This window comes from Conger conger, chromosome 15 (genome assembly GCF_963514075.1).
Source record: "Conger conger chromosome 15, fConCon1.1, whole genome shotgun sequence".
Classification (NCBI taxonomy): domain Eukaryota; kingdom Metazoa; phylum Chordata; class Actinopteri; order Anguilliformes; family Congridae; genus Conger; species Conger conger.
The window spans coordinates 9,984,117-10,003,469 of NC_083774.1; the positions used below are offsets into that span (position 1 = coordinate 9,984,117).

Sequence of the window (19,353 nt, forward strand, 5' to 3'; positions counted from 1 at the left end):
TTTTTTATATATTCAGTTCACTGTTATTTTACTTTTTTTCTTATTTGGAACATGTGTTCAATATAAATTGTGGAAATGATGTAGGCCTATATGTATTGTTATTATTGAATGTCACGTGACTTATAAACTGTTCTAATATGAAATCATCAATTAAAATGCATGGTTTATTTTTGTTGCAATTGGGCATGCACATAGGAAAAACTTTTACTTGCAAATATTCTGCATAGGTTATATGAACACTGAATGCAATGCAATACAAGGAGTCTTCAAAGCTTCAGGTTAAGACAAGTGAATTGTTATATAGGTGAAGTTGCACTTCCCTCATTCTTAATGTGATTTAACAAAGCTTACAGAATTGCATTGCTGTGCACATACTATGCAATGCACCATGTATTCAATATTTTGCACTGCCAGGAATTAATGGTTGGACTTGCGAAGGCATAGTTAAACAGAGCAGATACAAGTCTAGGGCTGCATCTCATTAAAACACACTTACGACATTGGCTCAGGTGGTAAGAGCAGCTCTTCACGAGCATTTGGTCATTTGGAGGGTTGGTGGTTCTATCCCGCTCTGGGTGTGTCGAAGTGTCCCTGAGCGGGATTGAACCACCAACCCTCCAACTGGCAGATGACCAAATGCTCCTGACGAGCTGGTTGGTGCCTTGCATGGCAGCCAATCGCCGTTGGTGTGCGAGTGTGTGTGTGTGAATGGTTGAATGAAGGCAAATCCTGTGACTGCTTTCCTCGGTGACAGGGAAGTACAGCGCTGTCAATTGCACAGCACTTTGGATAAAGGCTTTTACCAAAGGCATTTACCATTTACCTACGATTGGGGAGGGTACTCGGACTGCAAGCCTCAAATGTATACTCTAAAGTAGAATACGGTTCTTGCAGCTTAATTCAAGTTCAAACCCCTGGATCAGGCCTACAGGGCAGTGGGAGGAACAGCTCCGTTAGTCCAATCTCAAGCCAACTCCTCGGCAACGGGCTGCTCTTACCATGCATGGTTGTAATGGTAAATGGCAGGTAATTATATAGCGCCTTTATCCAAAGCGCTGTACAGTTGATGCTTCTGGGGGTTAGGTGTCTTGTTCAGGGACACCTCGACACAGCCCGGGCGGGGTATCGAACCGGCAACCCTCCGGCTGCCAGACGACTGCTCTTACTGCCTGAGCCATGTCGCCCCCATGATCAAAGATCAAATGTAAACAATAACTTCCAGCATTTTTCTGCAATATATTGTGGCTGTCCTGGCTCCCTCCGGTAGTTAATGCCATTCTCATTAACTTAAAGTAGAGGCAAGAGGCCATGCGACATGAAGGGGTGGTGTGTTGACAAAACGGAAGTTTAAAAGTTCAACAATTGGTGCGTCCCAATACTAAAACCTATATATCCACCTTTCCTACACTCCTCTCCTTCCATACTGGCAGATGGGGAGGTAAAAAAAAATAAAATAAATAATAATGGTAATGAGTCATGCTGATATTCTGTATGTTTGAGTGTCGGATACTTCCTGTACAATCACAACCCGTTTCAGTGAAGCTCAAGTCTTAATGTCCTGTGTCCACTGCATTCCGCACACACACCATTTCCACAACACACGGGTTTGTCAACCTGATATGTTTATTATCATCCGAAGTATAGCTTGCTTATTAAAAACACATCAACTGTACACAACAGCATCTCAATTCTGTTTGAGGTCATTCCATCAAGGGGAGAAAATAAAGCAAATTAAATTTAAAGTAATAATTTGGTTAATTCACACCTTCTGGACACATCAAAATTAATACTCAAACATCCCCAGCTACAGATGCACAAAGCCCAATGTGGAGTTTCCAGCAAAACTATATCCTGTCAGACAGGACCGGTACGTCAGCCATTCACACACCCAAAACCTTGGTTTCACAAAGGATAAATCACACATTCAAATGGATTTTAAGACCCATAAATCACTACATAAACACCAACTTATGGGAAAGTTTGTTATGTTTTGAAGATCCATGGCTGTATCGAATAAAATAATTTAAGACGCTTAACATACAGCATCACCAAATTAAGAAAATCTCATTTAAACATTTAAAAGAATGATCCATAAAAGGTGTTCTATTCACTATTGCCAACACTCAAAATTAAATAAGAAGAAAAAAAAAAAAAGGAAAAAGAAAATAATTTCTGAAATGCACATTCCTAAATCCTGAGGCCACCAGTAAACATTCATCACAATCAATTTCTAGCAAAGCAAAAGTAGTGAAATAAAAGTTCATACAACCAATTCATGACTCATTCACACAAGTTTCAAAATGATGCATAATTCTGAAGTAGAATATGTCTCGTGTTTTGGGTACCCTCTAGTGGTGAAGATATGGAAGTGCAAGCTTATGCCTGGAGAGGGCTGTCCTCTTTGCTGAATGGCTGTGTGGTTCCCGGCTGCACCCAGGACAGTCCAGACACCTGCAGCCCCTTTTGCTGATCCTCAGGCCGTCTCTAGGCAACAGTGGCATGTTACACAACACCGAGCATGGAGCACGGAGCACGGAAATTCCTCTCAGCCATTCAAAGATCAACTGCTTCACTTTCAGTACAACAAACCCCTTTGAGAACCTGATCTTAACTGGAACTCGACTCTCTGACATGGGGTAAAATCGACTTGGTTTCACTCATTACCATATTCGGTGTTTAACTGTACTGACGCACACAGACAAAACAATGCTCACTTTTAAAAACGTGCAGAGGTCATTTTACAGCATTGGGTTTGAGAACTCACTTTGTGTGTGAACATCTTGTCTTTTGCTTCTTTGTGGACAGTTGGGTTCCACGGAGAGAAGCTGGAAGAGGAATTAACATTTACTACACAAAACCTAAAGGTGACTGACAAATATCCCATCAACACGTGCCTGCACAAAACAGTACGTTTAATCGAGAAACGATTTTTAAACTGAAAAGGACAGGAAAGAAGGTGCAAACCATGACCATGTGCATGCCAGAATCAGCTGAAACTTAATAAAAATGTACACAGCTTTTTGAATATTACATACCTTATTGCATAAGGATCATCCATCTGAGGCTGGTCAAAGAGATGGCTGTTGCATAATTTCACACTGTCTACCACCTTGCTTTTGAACAGGTGAACATCTTTTTCATACCTAATGGAGAAACACAGAAGACATTACACTAGCCTCAGCAAACAAACACCTCAGCTTCCTATCGCCGTACACAGTATTGTTCTGCTGTACCCTGGGTGTGACTGAATGGCTGTAGGACTCACTGTAGTGTCACTGTGCTGGCACCACATCCCCCCCTGCACACCCAAAAACCAAAATGTGCACTACGACAGGTAGCTACTGCTCCCACTGTACTGCTGGTTGTGTCCGTCGTGTGGCCTAGACTAAAAGACCCAACGGCAAAACATGAACTTCCCATTGGGGGCACAAACCTGTGAGGCTAGCATCATAGGCCATGTCAAACCCAGCTTGCCACCCTGCAAACCTGCCTCCGCTTCACACTACAGTCACTGGAGCCCAACTAAATCAAGAAGCAAGAACCTCACTAAATCTGTAGATGTCAATATTTGGCAGAGTAGCACAGACTGCCTTGTGGGGTGTGTGGCACCATGGTCAGGGCCTGTGTATCTAGCTGGCTGATATGTCCGTGCGGATGCCCCGGGCCCAGCGAGACGGCACAGAGACAGTCTACGAAGAGCGAAAAGAAGCAGCACACACTCACAGGACAGCAGCCTCTGGGTTCAGCGGCTCCTGGGTGTGGATCTTGTAGAAGACCGTGCGGGCGTACATCAGAACCTGCCAGATGTGGTTGTGATTCCGTCTGTGGGCCAACCGGGTGAAAGGGGAGGGGGGGGGGGGGGGGGGGGTTGTTACCAGTGACCCACTGGGGTTGAGCTAGACCGCCCACACTCATGGAGAAGAACTCAAAATAAAGGCACATCTCAGAAAACAAACAGGGGGGGGCTAAAAGCAACAGACTGGAATCCAGGGATGTTCACCACTGATGGCAACACAAGCTTCAGGACATAATGTCTCAGGGTCACTCAATAACTTAGGTCTCTGTGGCTAATTTGTTCAGTAAAAGAAGCGGTGTACTCTTAATCAGTGAGCGGAGGACATGGCCAGTAAAGCCAGCTGATTTTAATCCTGCTAAATAAGACCCAACAGACCACAGACAGTCTTCCCTGTCACTGAGGAAAGCAGTCGCAAGCTTTGACTTCAGTTCAGCGTATTCCTCGAAAGCCCCCGAACCATACCACTTTGCAGAAGCTTTACTACAGAGTAAGTGCTATACTTTTTGCACAGCATGTCCCCAATGTCAACTTCCCATGGTAATTATGTTCCTTTGGGGCTGATCCTCAACACCTTAGTTACTTGCAGGGATACTATAGGTATCACAATATCAGCTATACATCTACAATTTTACATGAACCTTGGGTCAATCACCATATTTTATACAAATATAATTCAAACATAAACATATAAAGCAGCAAATCACATTCTTTAAAAAGACAAATGGAGAAGATTCAGAAAATAGGTTAGGTTTCAGACAGGGCTGACCTCCATTTGGTGAATGCTCTCTTGACATCCAGCTCTCCTGACACTGGATCCACTAAGGGGTGAAAGATTGGAATATCAAACACCACCCTCTGAAAAGCAAGCAGCAGAATGTGCATTAATGTTCAGAAGAGACAAGTTTCCCACAGCATATTACTAATGCTCATGTAAACATCAAACTAATGCTCATGTAAACATCACCTCTCCCCACCAGCAAGTCATTGCAATCACTTCACCATTATTACTGTGCCAAGCGTGCACAGCAAAACACAAAACTGTATATAATTTAAGCAACTTTGCATCCTCTACTCTCCTCAGATATGAAAAGAAAACTGCAATTTAGCTGCAGTTAGCTGCAAAAAAATAAAAAATAAAATTCCATTTGCTACCTCGAAATTTTGAGCATTGTCACAGCTACATTGTCTAACTACAAAACCGTCATCAAAAAATTGCCTGGTTTTTGTGGGACTTACTGGACAGTCTCCATCAGGATAATTATCTGGGATGTGGACGGTGAACTTGAAGACCCCGTCCTGATACAAACCGTGTCTTATGAATATAACCCCAAACCACACTGAAAGAGAGAGAGAGAGAGTTAAAACTGGATTACAAGCCATCTGGTGTGCATTTTAATTGCACAGATTAGTTAAAAACAAGAGAGAATCTTACTCAATGCTGATCGGTAGGAAGGCTGTACATAGATTCCAGGCAGTTTCTGCTTGATCACCAAAGTGCTGCAGATGGCACAGACCGTAATGAATCATCCTCATTTAAGCAGACCCATGAGATTTGATGCATTATATGCTCACCAAGCATTGAAAATAACATCAACAAGCACAGTCTATGCACTTTATAGAAATAAATATGTCTTTACTGTGTAAAATCAACTTGGGTTTAAAATATTCCCTATCCAGCATTTATAATTACAGTTAGACTGGTCAGTTTGACAGTCAGAATACATTCAGAACCATTATATTGCTGCGTAGAAGAATGTTACCATGGTGCCCAACGCATAGCGTGATCAGTCAAGGCATCTATACAATCGCTCATGACATGGCACTGAGCCGGTGTGTACTTACAACTCTGCCAGCAGCGAGTACTCCAGGTAGAAAGGCCCGTATGCAGCGTGTGTCCCGTTGGACTGTGCAGACGCAGCGGGGGAGAGGGGCTTGGTGACCGGCACTGCGTTTTTCGGGATGGAAGGAAGCTGCTTCCTGCCGTGAGGCCGAGGTGAGCTCAGTCTGTCCGCCTGTCCACTCTTATCCTCACTGTCGGATCTCTGCAACACGAACCACAAAACACCGAGCTACAATTCTGTGTGTTCATTTGCCACACTGCATCTTTATCAATACACAGGGGGTTCCCCAAGGTTTTCAGTAGTCAGCCAGGTGAGAAAGGTAGCCAGCTAGGGGCAGTGGGGAGAAGAAAAAAATATATATATATAAAAAATAAAATAAAAAAGCAATCCTTTAATGCATGTCTAAAGGTATCTGGCCAAACAGAGGTGTGTAGTCTGCCATTTAGCAGACAGCTGGGGCTTGTGGAACTCCTTGAATAGGACTACAAAAAGTATTTTAGCAGCAATGAGTGTCCTCCATAAGATGGTTTGTCCTAAAAGGCCAAGGGGGGTCTACAGACAGGATGTCCTACTTGGGTACTGCCAAGAGTCATTGAATATAATCCATTAAAACCTAAATGGGGTTATATCTGGTTTGTAAGAATGAATATCTTTAGTTAATTAAAATATTACTGTCAAATTCCAGGTTACTAGACAAGGATGTTTAAGTCTGCTAGCTAGGACCAAGAGCCATCTCCAATGCAAAGAATGTCTAAGCACCATTCATTCAAAATGAAAAATATGTAGCCACACACTTGCATTATAATTGGTAGTTTCTTTTGAGTTAGACCTCACCTGTAAGGGAGGAGTAAAATGGCCAGTCTCATGCTCAATACTGACAAAAAGTGATACTACGGTGATATCGGTCTTCTCTCCTCACCAGGACGAGGCAGGGTTCAGTGCAGCTCTGTTACCATCCTTTAAGTGCTTACATTTCACCTGATACCTTGATGAATGTTGGGCCTCGGATTCCTGTGGTTTGCAATGCCCACTAACCACATGTCATCGCTCATAGTCAATACGTTAATGTTCAGCACCATTTGACTTACCTTACGGCTGTTGTTTGCAGACATGCTCCAGAAAGGGTTCATTACTCAAAGGCAGCAGAGAGGTAGTCTTAGCCTGCCCGGCTCCAGGCACTGTGTGGCGTGTGGCATCCACTGTAACTGGGAGCTGGAGAATTAGGACACAGTAAGCTACCAGCACACAAAGAGTCTGCACACCAGTAGGCAAACCCATGTGCACTGACAGCTGTCAGAAACCTGATCTGTCCACAGCACGTGTGGTTACCATTGGTGACCAAGAATGTTAGCTTGTCACTGTCTGACTGCACCTCAACTAGTGCCCTCTTGCCCTTAGCCCCGGGTAATTATGTATAATTGGTGAACATGCGTTCATCTACAGTCATAACTAAAGGCTTGGCACATTAGGGCTTAAATTAATCGACAACTTTTGGTTTTCAATCCAGACTGCGAGACTCGTATGGCTAATTTTCTATTGTGAACTTGCGATCCATTACAACCTAAACGCTTCGTCTGAAAAAATGAGCAGCCAGCAACAGTGATGAATGGGCACTCCCCAATTCGTGGCAATAAACCCAAAATAGCTACCTAGCTCGTGTAATATAAAAGCCACCCAGAAAAACGTTACAGTTCATTTATTCTCAAATTAACTTCATAGTTAACGTTGTCAGCATTCCCAACGTCAGCTCCAGTGTATCCAACTAATATTTTTCATACTTACAATTAAACACCGACATTTAGAAACGTGAGATGCGAAACCCAGATATTGGCCTACAACCTACGTCCTTATTACCCATTATCCTGTTACTCAGCAGCACTAAGTGACTTGGCATGCACCTATACAATGACAGGTATAATGATATGTAATCTAGCCATCAATGCTGGCAAGCAAACGCGTCATACAACCAGAAATGTGTGAAATGGGATCCTAATCCGGTCCTAACCCATGACATGGGCGTTTCTTATTCTTGGACGAAACGATAGCGAATGCTAAACAGTCGACGTATGAACATTTTAAACTGAAAACTTCAGAAACTTGCAAACACTAACATTGCACCAAATTTGCAGTCACGTATTCTAGCTAGCGTTGGCGACGCTACAGTATGTTTCAGCACCGCGATATTTAAAGCCTGACGTTGGCTGGACACTAATGTTAAACACTTTGCCAATAACATGGGTAGCTAGCTACAATCGACACCACACAAAAACACTCTTCGTTTAATGGACAGTGTTCTTAAAATTAAAAGTGCATCGTGACATCGTGTAACCATCACAAACTAGCGCCAACAGTGATGAGCCAGGTCAGGCAGGGGGCAAGGACAGTTTCAGGTAGATAGCTAGCAGCTAGCATCGTTAGCTAGCTAGCTAATGTCAACTATCAAGCTAGCTACAAATACAGAATTCCATATTCTTACCTCCTTGTCCTTTTCCTAAAGCATAGTACGCCACAGTGAATAATTGATGCACTTCAGACCAGCTTCTACGGCTGTGATGCTTCGCTTGTCAGTGCATGGAATTAGAAAATAAATATTCCACAGGAATGTCCATCAGACATCTTTATAGGGAAAATACCAGGACACTGTGGCATGGGACCAACCCCTTTAAAATATGCTGCTCAGAATGAGATGTACGTTGTCATTGGTTTGCAGACGAGCGAATAACCAATATGCGAAATTCTATTGTGTTATTTTACCGTCAATCATTATTTGACCCGTACAAACAAGTTTTTATTGGATAATGTATTTCTTAAAGGATAGGTCGACTGTTCTTGGCTTTCTCATTGGTGACTCGCAGGTCAATCAAAATAGTTCAGGAAAGTGTGGAATGCTGCTGGGACGTAAAGTAGCTAAACGCTGCTGGACGCCGTGCCTAAACGCTGTGATATACTTTAGTTTGGTATAATATGTATGGACGTTTATTATACAAAACGGAAACGGAAATAGTTTACGAATGATTTGATTATAGGGGTTCGCTTTATATTATACCGAATTCTTGAATATTCTAGTTAGTATTAGGCTTCTCTACTCATAAAGTATAGCACACGCGCTTGTATTTGATAGTGTCTACCACATAATTAGTATAATCCGTATGATTTTAAAATCCTCTTGGCATATTGAACGCACTGTATTTGTATTATTAATTTCCCCCAGTTCAATTAAGTTAATTCCCGTTCTACATGAAATGTGATTACTGGTTTAATGATACCAAAATAAACCCTACTAACCACCTAAGTACATTGTCCATTCCCACCCCCCCACCTCCCCCCATTTCTACCAACATCTAAACGTTTAGTATCTTAGTATCTTAAGTAAACGACAATGCATAACAGGCAATTCACTTACTAAACTATCTCTATATCTTCACCGTAACATTATTTTGAGGGACTGACTGTCTTATAATTAATTACCGATATTCAGGTATGATACATGAGATTACAATGAAAATAATAGATGAAATATCACATTTAGAAGCTGCTGTGCATGTATTGGGGTCCCATAGTAACATCATTAAGTCCATGAACAGACTAGTGTACATATGCACATGTTCCTCAAAAGCATGTTCAACCATCTGTTGCATTATAAAACTTTGTATCCACCAACTGAGCTGCATAGCCATTGCACCAGAAGACTGCAAATCGATTTTGTTTCACAGGTAGACAAATAGGGATAGGGAATACTCTGTTATGACACACATGTTTTGATATATATGCCACATTTGCATCTGGGTTTCACGTTTCCTTCTTTAACATATATTATACTACAATATATTGTGAAGATTGAGTGACTGAATTCCCATCAGAGGAAAAACTATAACTTGTCAAGTGTCTTTGGTACAATTTTAAGCACCTGAGCTGAACTGTGGTACAATATATAAAATGACAGATTTCCAAACAATTAGTATCAGTAATTATTTAAAATAATTTGTATTTAGTGCTTCACTGCTGAGATGAATTTGTGAAATTGACATTGTCCAGTCTGGAAGGTAAAAGCTAATTATGAAGTTCAATTATTTCTTGATTATCTGGCTTTGTTTTGTTTCCTCTACACTTCATTGACAAAGGCAATTTGCAATAATTTTCTAACAGTTTGTCCACTGTCAAATCAGAATCTGTCTAAACATCAGGAGAGTTGAGTAATTTATCTGTCAGATAAATAAGAGTACACAATTTGAAACTGTATTTGTATTACATAGTTATTCTTGCATTTAATTTTCAGGAATTAAAAATGGCTCAATGACAATAGGTTATGCTAATATTGTAATATCTGTTTCATCTATTTTCATCTAGGCAAGACTGAATTCCAACAATACTGTCCTTGTGCACTGCTGGTCTGGAGACACAAAGGATAATATTATCTCTTTATCGCTATATGGCATTTAAATTGAAACATATTATTGCAATTTATTAGTAATTTGGATTTTTAATTGTATTCTCTGGAATGGAAGTGTTTAATAAGTATTGTTAAATTGGTTGTGCCAGCCTCCATTCCCAGCACTATTACTAAGCAAACTGTGGCATATGGTTCATGAAAACTAGAGACTCAAGCTATGCTCTTTTGGATATTACACCAATATATTTGGTCAGCAAATCCAGTTTGACATTCTGTATTAAAAACAACTTAGGAAATATTAAAGACTATGTGCATAGCCTAACTAGTTCTATCGAGAGATTACCTCACAGATGTGTTCATGTCATCACTTCAGTGATATCTAGTTTAACCCTCCAATCTGAAGGTTATTTGTCTATTTGTTATATTAGGTCCTAAAATTTAGCATTGTGGCACCCAGGACCTTTATTTTCATACAATGCTGTAGGAATTTGAAACTTATGATCTAGAGGTCATTTTTACCTTAAACTTAAACTGACCATAGTGTCACAGCAGCTGTGACTTGCTGCAGAAAGCTGGCTGGAATGCTTTGAAATATATTTAATATATTTATAAACATATACGTATTAATAGTTTACATATCTTTTGCTTTTACATATCTCTGCATTGTTTGTCCTTGTTTTGTACTTCATTATATTTAGGTTTTTTTACTGACATGGACCTATGTGTCTGAAACAAAGTGAAATTTTATAATGATTTGAAAGTTGTGCATTACCTGGCATAACAATGAATCCATGGTATTTAATGAAGTCTGAAAAAAACATGAAGATAAGAGTCAGATAATTTTCTAAAGTTTTTCAGTGAAAGTAATGTGTTACCCTAAAGAAATCTGAGATAATGGAAGATTTTATGGGAATATAGTATGTATATTTGAAATTTCGTGCGACCTGACTAGGTGTCAGAAACTTTCTCTTATCAATATTTAAAAAAGTGCTCATACATGCATGCTTGCACACACTCAAGCTCACACGCACACACACACACACACACACACACACACACTACCGCTGTGCAGCGGGTTCTTAAATTTAAACTCAGGGAGAAATATGCCCCCTTGTTATATTTTATGTCAGTCCATTTCTTTGGAAACCCTGAGCTGCCCAATTCAAATCCTGAATCTGGTTTAAATGACTGTTAAAAATTGCACATGGCAGCTCACAATGAAATTTGCCTTGACAGCAAAGACATGAGAAAGTAAGAACGAATGACTTGGTGTCCTGATAATAAGTAATAACAATGTTAAGCTGCATAAGAAGAGCAGCAGCCAGATTCAAATGCAATATTCATTTCAGGAATATGAGCGACTTGGGAGAGGAGAAGGCAAAAAAACAAATCCTTCATATAGCAATAGTCTTCTCTTATCCCCAGGCTACAGCTCGCCTAACACCTCAATGCAGCAATTATGCGCTATAATGACTGCTGTGCAAATAAGCCCGGAGATTTTATTAAACCAAATGAGAGAATCATCTGTGTATTATTGCTGTGTGATTGACAGTGACAAGTGCTGGGCAGGCACAGATGTGAATATGATGAAGAGGCTCTCGTCAAAGCTCTTGATAATGTTACTACTGATAAAGTTGCCCAGAAAAAGCCCACAGAGTAAATAGAGGAGAAGGAATATAACGCATATTAATTTCCATTGTCAGCGAGCTCCAGTACGGAAGGCGAATGCAGGGGAGAGAGGGTACGCAGCCGTGGGGGAGTGGGCGGTGGGGCGGCAGAGCTGGGCCCTTCCATTCACCGCCTGCCATTTTATAGGACTAATAAAAAATACATTGGGCCGATCATAAGCATAGAATTCATAATATATTTATAATGACATATACGTATTCATAGTTGAGGGAAAGGCCATTTCTGGAGACGGCTAAGCCTCTTATGCGACCACCTATGCATGATCAGTTGTCTGGCAGTGGAGATAAAGCAGGGGGAAAGCAGGCCATCTTAATGTTTCAGCCCTTCAGTGGCTGAGGAGGGCAACACAATCACACTGGCTATTTCTGCCACCTCTTTGACACGTTGGTTTCTATTACAGACGCTCCTGATGGATTTCGATACCTTCCACCGCTGTGGGAGATGCACCAGTAGCAATCTAGGAAATAAGACTTTGGTTGCCGATGCAGCTTCTGTGTAAAGGCCAGTTTATAGTCCAGCGACAGAGTGTCGCTGTGACCAGTCACATGCAATGGATGTGTACATTTGGTTTGTACTCTGGGTGACTGGAGCGCATTCATGCTTTTTGCTAAGGACAATGACCACAGTCTATGTAGGGCCGTAATAAAGTTCATGAACGTTGTGCGATTTCAGTCGAGTAATGCCGGACTATAAACTGGCCGTGAAGCTGAGCGCCATTACGTAACAGGGCACAGAGGTCAGGGAGTGTGTGGGGGGACATGGCTGAGCTTCTCACTGCTGGCCAATGACAGCAATGACTGTGCTCATTTGTACAATCAATAACGGCACATCGGCGAAATGCATCTAAGTAGCAGAGCCTGATGTGGGGCCCCAGCTAACTCAGAGGGTGCACCATGGTTGAAGAGACAGCAGTAATTATTGGACTCCTCTTTACCCTTAGATTATTTCACAAATATCAGGGATAAGTCTACTGTGTAAGACGGGACAGTGGTTATCATATTGAGCCGGGGCTTGTAGGTTCCTTGGTGTCTGTATCAGTGATTGGCAGTTGTCCTTGGCTCTGAGCTGTAGTCAGAATCAGATATTGTTTATGCTCAGTATTAGCCACAAGTGTGGTGTTTTCCTTTGTGCTCAATATTAGAGCTGTTCAGTCCCATAAGTCCAGCCAGCTCTTTTCTGATCAATCCTCTTTGTTTTTCAGTAAAACCTGGATGAGTATCATTGACAAACTGCTGAAGCCAAGCAGGGTTGGGCTTGTTTAGCACTTGGGAGACCACCTGGGCAAACTAAGTTTGTTTTGGTGGGCCAATACGGAGCACACCAAATGGATAATTCAAGGTCCCACCACAGTGATGGGGGCTCTGTGCTTTGGCTCAGATGTTAAACTGAGGTCCAGACTACTATCCTTAAAGGTCCAATGGTACATTTCAAAACAGCAGGGGCATTAAACCTGGTCTCCTTAAAATTCCCTCTTAAAAGATCCCCAGGTAGTTATACAAAAAACAATTCAGTTCGCATTTGACCTGCCCGGTTAAACACAATTAAAACAAATAAATAGATATTGTGAAATGAGGCTTGTGCATGGGCAGCGATGAGAGAGAGAAGCCGGTGCTTTCCTCAGAAGGACACCAGGAGCGTTGTAGCCTGCTGTGATAGATTTGTGAGGGCCATCTGCAAATGCATCACACACTGGCATTTATTAGTGCTGCGCGCGAAATACAAGGCATGTTATTGGATTTGAATAACAGCTAGCAGCCACATTCCCCAGCCCCAGAAATATATTAGCATGAAGCACTCTCATTTAATAACACCCAAACTAATAAAAGGATTGGAAATTGAATTTATGAGTATTGCTCTGTAGGAGGAATGATCCAAAAAGTTGAGCTTGGCTGTCTTCTTCAGTCAGACGCTTCTTGTGCAGCTGATTCTAACCAGTGGGTAAAGAGACAAGCCACATCTTCAGCTTTTAGAACCAAGCTCATTCTCATTCACTGGACAGTAGTGTGTTGTGTAAGTAACACATGACAAAAGCAAAGTCTTAATTATCTTAAATCAAAGAAATGTGCCACTCCCAATCATTTGGACATAGGTCATTTAAGAAAGAATGTTTACTTTTCCTGCTTTTAAAAGTATGATTAAGAACCTCCTACACAGACTAAAGGTCATTGGAGCAGAGAACTCACAGATTGGTTGGGCATCTGTACTGTGTACATTATCAGCTGGTTATCTCAGCTGAAATAAAATGATATAAACATCCTCTGATATGCAGTTTATTTAAAGCGAAATGACTGTAGCAATGGCGAGACACATATATCTTTCAGTGCATTGCAAATTCCCTCCTCCAGAACATAAGTTGTTCAATAAATATTTGTGTCCCAAATTTATACTCCTCAGACATAAATTATCAAGATTTATCAACAATATTTCAATATAAAGTACACTACAATGACATTAGCTCACTACATAAGTATTTAATAGTTGTAATGTACCCTTTGCTTTCTTTTCTAAAACACTGTTCTATGCATACATTTTGAGATAAATGTAATTTAGTCATATAGCTGTCCTGGTGTTCAGCCAACGCAACATTAATATAGCTGAGACAGACTGAGCTGTGACACTCAGACCTCACACACCCATTTAAAAACAGCCAGCTAAGCACACTTCCACCATAACTTAAGCAAATATTTATGTCTAATGAATTTTTCTCACAGATGCCAGTTCCTGTGGAATTCTGGGAAGTCTCCAGCATTCCGAGGACAGGGTTTCAGATAGCTGCTGAATGCTCAGCATTCAGAGATCTGTACGGCATTAATTACACTCATGCATGCTCCTTTTTGAGAGCCAAATACTTGCGTTGACCTCTAAACCTGGTGACCATGACAAAATTTTGATCGATCTTGATTTCATATAACACTAATAGTACCGGGGTTGAAATGTACTGTATGAACGGTGGGCGAGTCAAAGGTTAGGTTTACAGCAAATTGTCGAAGTTAAGTGTACCTGCGGATCTGTATTCCTTTACCCTGAAACAGTGGCACTGAATGGCATCTCAATGGGATATGTCACAACCGCACCTGCCTTGGGTCAGGTGTAATTCCTGAAGTGTCTGCATGATCAGATGAACTGTATGTTTGCACCCTGCGTGTGATATTTGCATTAGTGTGTGTAGACTATGATACATATATATGCCCGTATATGTGTGCGTGCTCGTTGGATGATGTATTTGTTGAAGGAACCGCCTGGGTCTCCGTGGGCCCGTCTGAAGCCTGGGGTCCCGGTGGAGCACTGACTGTCACTCAGCCCGGCTGCCACACATCGATCCGCAGGTATATCTCTGCACTTTCTCAACATTTCATCAACAGATGCACTCGCACAATTGATTAGTCGGCTGGCCAGGGACCTGTTCCGTTTTCGAACGTGCTCATATGTATATGCAGATAAGTTTAAAGTCCATTAGTTTAATTACCTCGGAGAGCTGGCCTAACAACAGATGTCCAAGGGTGACTCATTCAACATTTCCTAGTGCAGCCACCACTGTTACAGAAACAGTGAGGGGGGGGTTGAGGCAGCCTGTGTATTTATTTTACATTTTAATGTGAAACACAACTGAGTAGCTTCCTCAAGAGGATGATGTATGCATAACTAATAAAATAAATTAAATAAATGAAAAAATAAACTAAATTAATAGTCAGATCCAGGTGCAGATTAGTGGTGGAGAAACTGAATGAAGATTATAGGGAACGCCAGAGGGCAGTCTAAGGCAACGATCAGCAGGCGATTGTCATTGGCAGTGTGATTTCCCCAAAGCCTACTTTTATAATCTACTCTCATCACAGCTGATTATGTAGCAACACAGATATCTTTCATATATCAAAAGCTAATATCGGTTTTCTGCTGCAACATCAATGAGCATCGCAATTGAAAGTGACCGAAAAATAACTGAATGGAATGTATAAACAGTACTACTAGGTCTATTGGACAAAGTCATGTCATCGGAAAACATAGGCCTATTGGACACAGAATAATACGATGGCAACAAGAGTTACACTGGTCAGTAACAGAGGTGAAAGGTGTTACCTCAATTAACAAGATCACTGGTAATATCTGTGGAAAGGGGGTTCCAGACAGCAAAGCTGTTCTGACGCTTTTCAAAACCTGACTCTGCTGTCTGCCTCACAGGTTGGATACATCCTACTTTGAGATTTGGCCAAGTATGAAGCTGACATTGATGAGACATAAACAATTATGTGACAATTCCAAGAGACGGATGCCACAAAAAAATAAAATAAAATATTATTATTTAGTCTCATTTGATCATTTAAATTATGATTGAAAAAAGGTGCTGTGATCAGATGAAACCAAATTGAAGGTTTTGGTGAGTTAGCATTGGTATGTTTGGCATAAACACAAAGATGCATAGAAGGAGTGGCACCTCGTACCCACTGTGAAATATGGTGGTAAGTCAGTGATGTTTTGGGGCTGTTTTTATTTCCAGAGGTCCAGGGGCTGTGGTTAAGATCAATTGTATAATGGATTCATCAGGCAATTTTGGCTGACAAACAGGTTGCCTCCACCGCTGAGACTTGACTGTAGTTGGACTTTCCAGCAAGACGAAAGAATAACCGAAATCATACAACAAAATCTATATTCTGCACTCAGACATATCTCAGACGCCGGACCTCGATCCAATCAGAAACCTGTGGGCTGAACTGAAGAGAGCAGTAGATAATTGCAAACCCAAGACCGTGAAAGATCTCGCAAGGATCTGCATAGAGGAATAGCCCTAAATCCAACCAAATGTGTTCTGTAACCTTGTCAAGCATCACAGGAAAAGGCTCCATGCTGTTATCTTTGCCATAGGTGGATGCACCAAGTACTAAACCAGAGGTGCCAATAAATATGAAACTATGATTTTAGTTAAATCTATTTTTTAGAAAATCAATGTTTGATTTTGGTGTTTACATTAAAATATGAATGAAGTACAGTATTTTCAATGATCTCAATAATTATATTGTTTCTTTTTTTCAATTATTTTTTGTGCATTGTGAGTCAGAGGTGCCAATAATTCTGGAAACTACTGTATATTTCAACCCTGAAAATGGCCATTAGAAATAATACTTCTTTTTGCTTTAGAATGAACATAATTTTCACTTACTGTACACATATTTAATCTTTTATTTAAAAAGAAAAGACCAAGAACCAAGGGAGAAAGATCTTGCAGATATGAAAAAAATTAAATACCATTTTAAATACATCCTCCTGCCAATTATTTAAATAATGTTCTGTTCAAAGTAATTTATGTGTACGGACAGAAATTCCTGCTATTCTGAAACATAATGTAAAAAACACAGAATAGAAATGAAGGGAAATGCTTTCAGCTAATTAATTCACACACTGATTTTTTTCTTATTGTTTTCCACATGGATGCATTCATTCATTAAAATGAAATTATAAATATAAAGAATATCTCAGTATTAATATTTCTCCATTTTTGTTAAAGCTCAATCAACCATAATGTCCTAATTTTTTCACAGTGAACCTCATTCCACATTATCTCTCTTACCAAGAAAATGAGCGTCCCAAAAGAGATTTATTTCATTGATCCGGATTATTGAATTAAATTAAACTCGACAAGTAGAGCAGACTGGCTGCTGCCACCACATCCACTCAACTCTCCTCCTTACCCGAAAACACGCGGAGAATGTGTGACACACACCCAAAACACATGCCATTCATTTCCTCACATTTAAATGCATTTATTCAACATCAATGGACACTGTTGTTAAACTGCCAGGATAATATACGAGGAAGGTTCTGGTTAAATAAACATTCTCAGTTATCACAGGCACATTTACACAAGAGGTGATGGTTGTACCAAACAAAAAAATGGAATTATAATTAGAAGAAAACTCATACTATTCGTAAAAGAAGCATTAGGGAAAAAAAAAAAAAAAAAAACAGATAAAAAAATGAACAACCAAGTAATCACCAAAAGTCCTAGAAGGTGAGCCCATCGTATATACTTCATTATCTCAGTCAATTGAAGTTATCATCTTGATCAATACCAAAAATGTAACATCTCCAATTTTAAATGTTCCCGTGCCCATATTTTACAGCCATAATTAACATAGCCATATAAAAAAAATCATTACAACTGTAAATATAACCACCACTAGTACAAGAAAGGAAGAAAAAAAAGACTCTGAGCAAAACATAAACATGAATATGTGTACGCCCAAACAAACCTCATTGTCTAAGTTTAATTTTCCAAGAACAAAATAAATCTGTAATTGTACAGCAGGGGGCAGGCTTTCTCCACTGTTTGCACAGGCATCAGCTTGGACAGAACTTCTGAACATCTCTGTTGTATAAAGAGCTAGTTACCCAAGCCTGGTTGTCCGTGCCTGTAAAGTGCATTCTTGTTAAAGAAATAAAAAAGCAGCGACACCAAATGCTGTAACAATTAGATAGCCAGAGCCAGGACCCCATGCCAGTGAGTGTGGCTGCACCACACAGGCATAGGCGTGGAGGCTGTCACAAACACACGCATGCCACTCCGTTCTGATTCAGCAAAAGCCAATTACACCCACAGCCCAGTGTGAGGTCTTAATGATCCCAATTACTGTTCCCATGATCAAAGCACGGTGCTCCAACACCCCTCTCTCCTATGGGCACACCCTTATTATAATCATTATTTAGGAACTGTGGCTGTTATACTGTCAGTCTCAAGTCACTCTGGATCACCGGGAGTGACATGAGCAATACCCTTATAGAATAAAGATGAAATACTGTTAACAATGTACTATCTATTTGCCGAACAGGCTGCTCAATATAATGTCATGTCAGTTCCTACCATTAAATGTGCCACCATTGTGTGCAGTGTTCTCACAGAAGAGGCATGTGCACGCATCCTGTACACTTTCAGCTCATACACAAAGCTGAAAGATACTGTCTCCCCTAAGACTGTGGACCTATTCGTATGTAAACATCTCCCATCTGTAATGAAACCCATTTGTGTTTCTCAAGTTTACAGACGTCAGGAACCGAGCTGGAGGCTGGAGGATGGCTGACACGGATCCAGGATCGCCGTGGCCTGGGTTTCGTTTCCACACGTTTACTGCGAGCGGCCTGTTTTCGGGGCCAGCAGAGGGGGTTTATGATGTGCTGAGATGGCCTCTCTGTGACTGCGCCCTGGCAGGAGATATCCACAGCTGTGTGACCGAGTGAGAACCATATGGCATTCTGATACAGGGCCACAGAACAACAACATGGCAATACAGTCCACCGCCAGGCCCGTCCCAGCTAGCATCCCGCGGCAAGCTCACTGCAGAGATAGACCAGGATAGGAAAGGTCAACACATGACAGTTGAAAGAGAGAAAGTGGACGATTGGGACTGATGTGTATAGTATTTCCACATGTTTTATACCGTTTGATAAATTGTAAGGCTAGTGTTGCTGTTTCTAGCAAGGAACGTAGATTTTTGATAGTACAGAACTGGAAATTCGAAATGTGTCATCTAATAAGCAGAACCCTAAAGGTGGGCTAGTGTGTTCTGGCTCTCAGTACAAGTACAGTACAGTGCTTTACCTGGCAGCTCTAGGCTGGCAAGAGGTGGTAAACCTGGGAGTACTGAAGT

The 19,353-nt window shown here is 40.9% G+C and overlaps 1 protein-coding gene across 2 annotated transcripts; it reads right to left on the bottom strand.

Annotated features, from left to right (window-relative positions):
* Window positions 1-1,605: 1,605 nt before the first annotated feature.
* LOC133111698 (AKT-interacting protein-like) lies at window positions 1,606-8,289 on the bottom strand. Of its 2 annotated transcripts, none has more exons than XM_061222242.1 (10): window positions 8,114-8,289; window positions 6,726-6,842; window positions 5,639-5,838; window positions 5,229-5,293; window positions 5,033-5,133; window positions 4,563-4,651; window positions 3,724-3,822; window positions 3,036-3,143; window positions 2,765-2,825; window positions 1,606-2,484 (listed from the first exon to the last, which is right to left on the bottom strand). In XM_061222242.1, the coding sequence occupies exons 2-10, from the start codon at window positions 6,765-6,767 to the stop codon at window positions 2,377-2,379; spliced, it is 873 nt and encodes a 290-aa protein (XP_061078226.1). In that variant the 5' UTR covers window positions 6,768-6,842; window positions 8,114-8,289; the 3' UTR covers window positions 1,606-2,376. The 2 variants fall into 2 exon arrangements, with proteins under 2 accessions (XP_061078226.1, XP_061078225.1); XM_061222241.1 differs by having other exon boundaries at window positions 6,726-6,849.
* Between the last annotated feature and the right edge of the window lie 11,064 nt (window positions 8,290-19,353).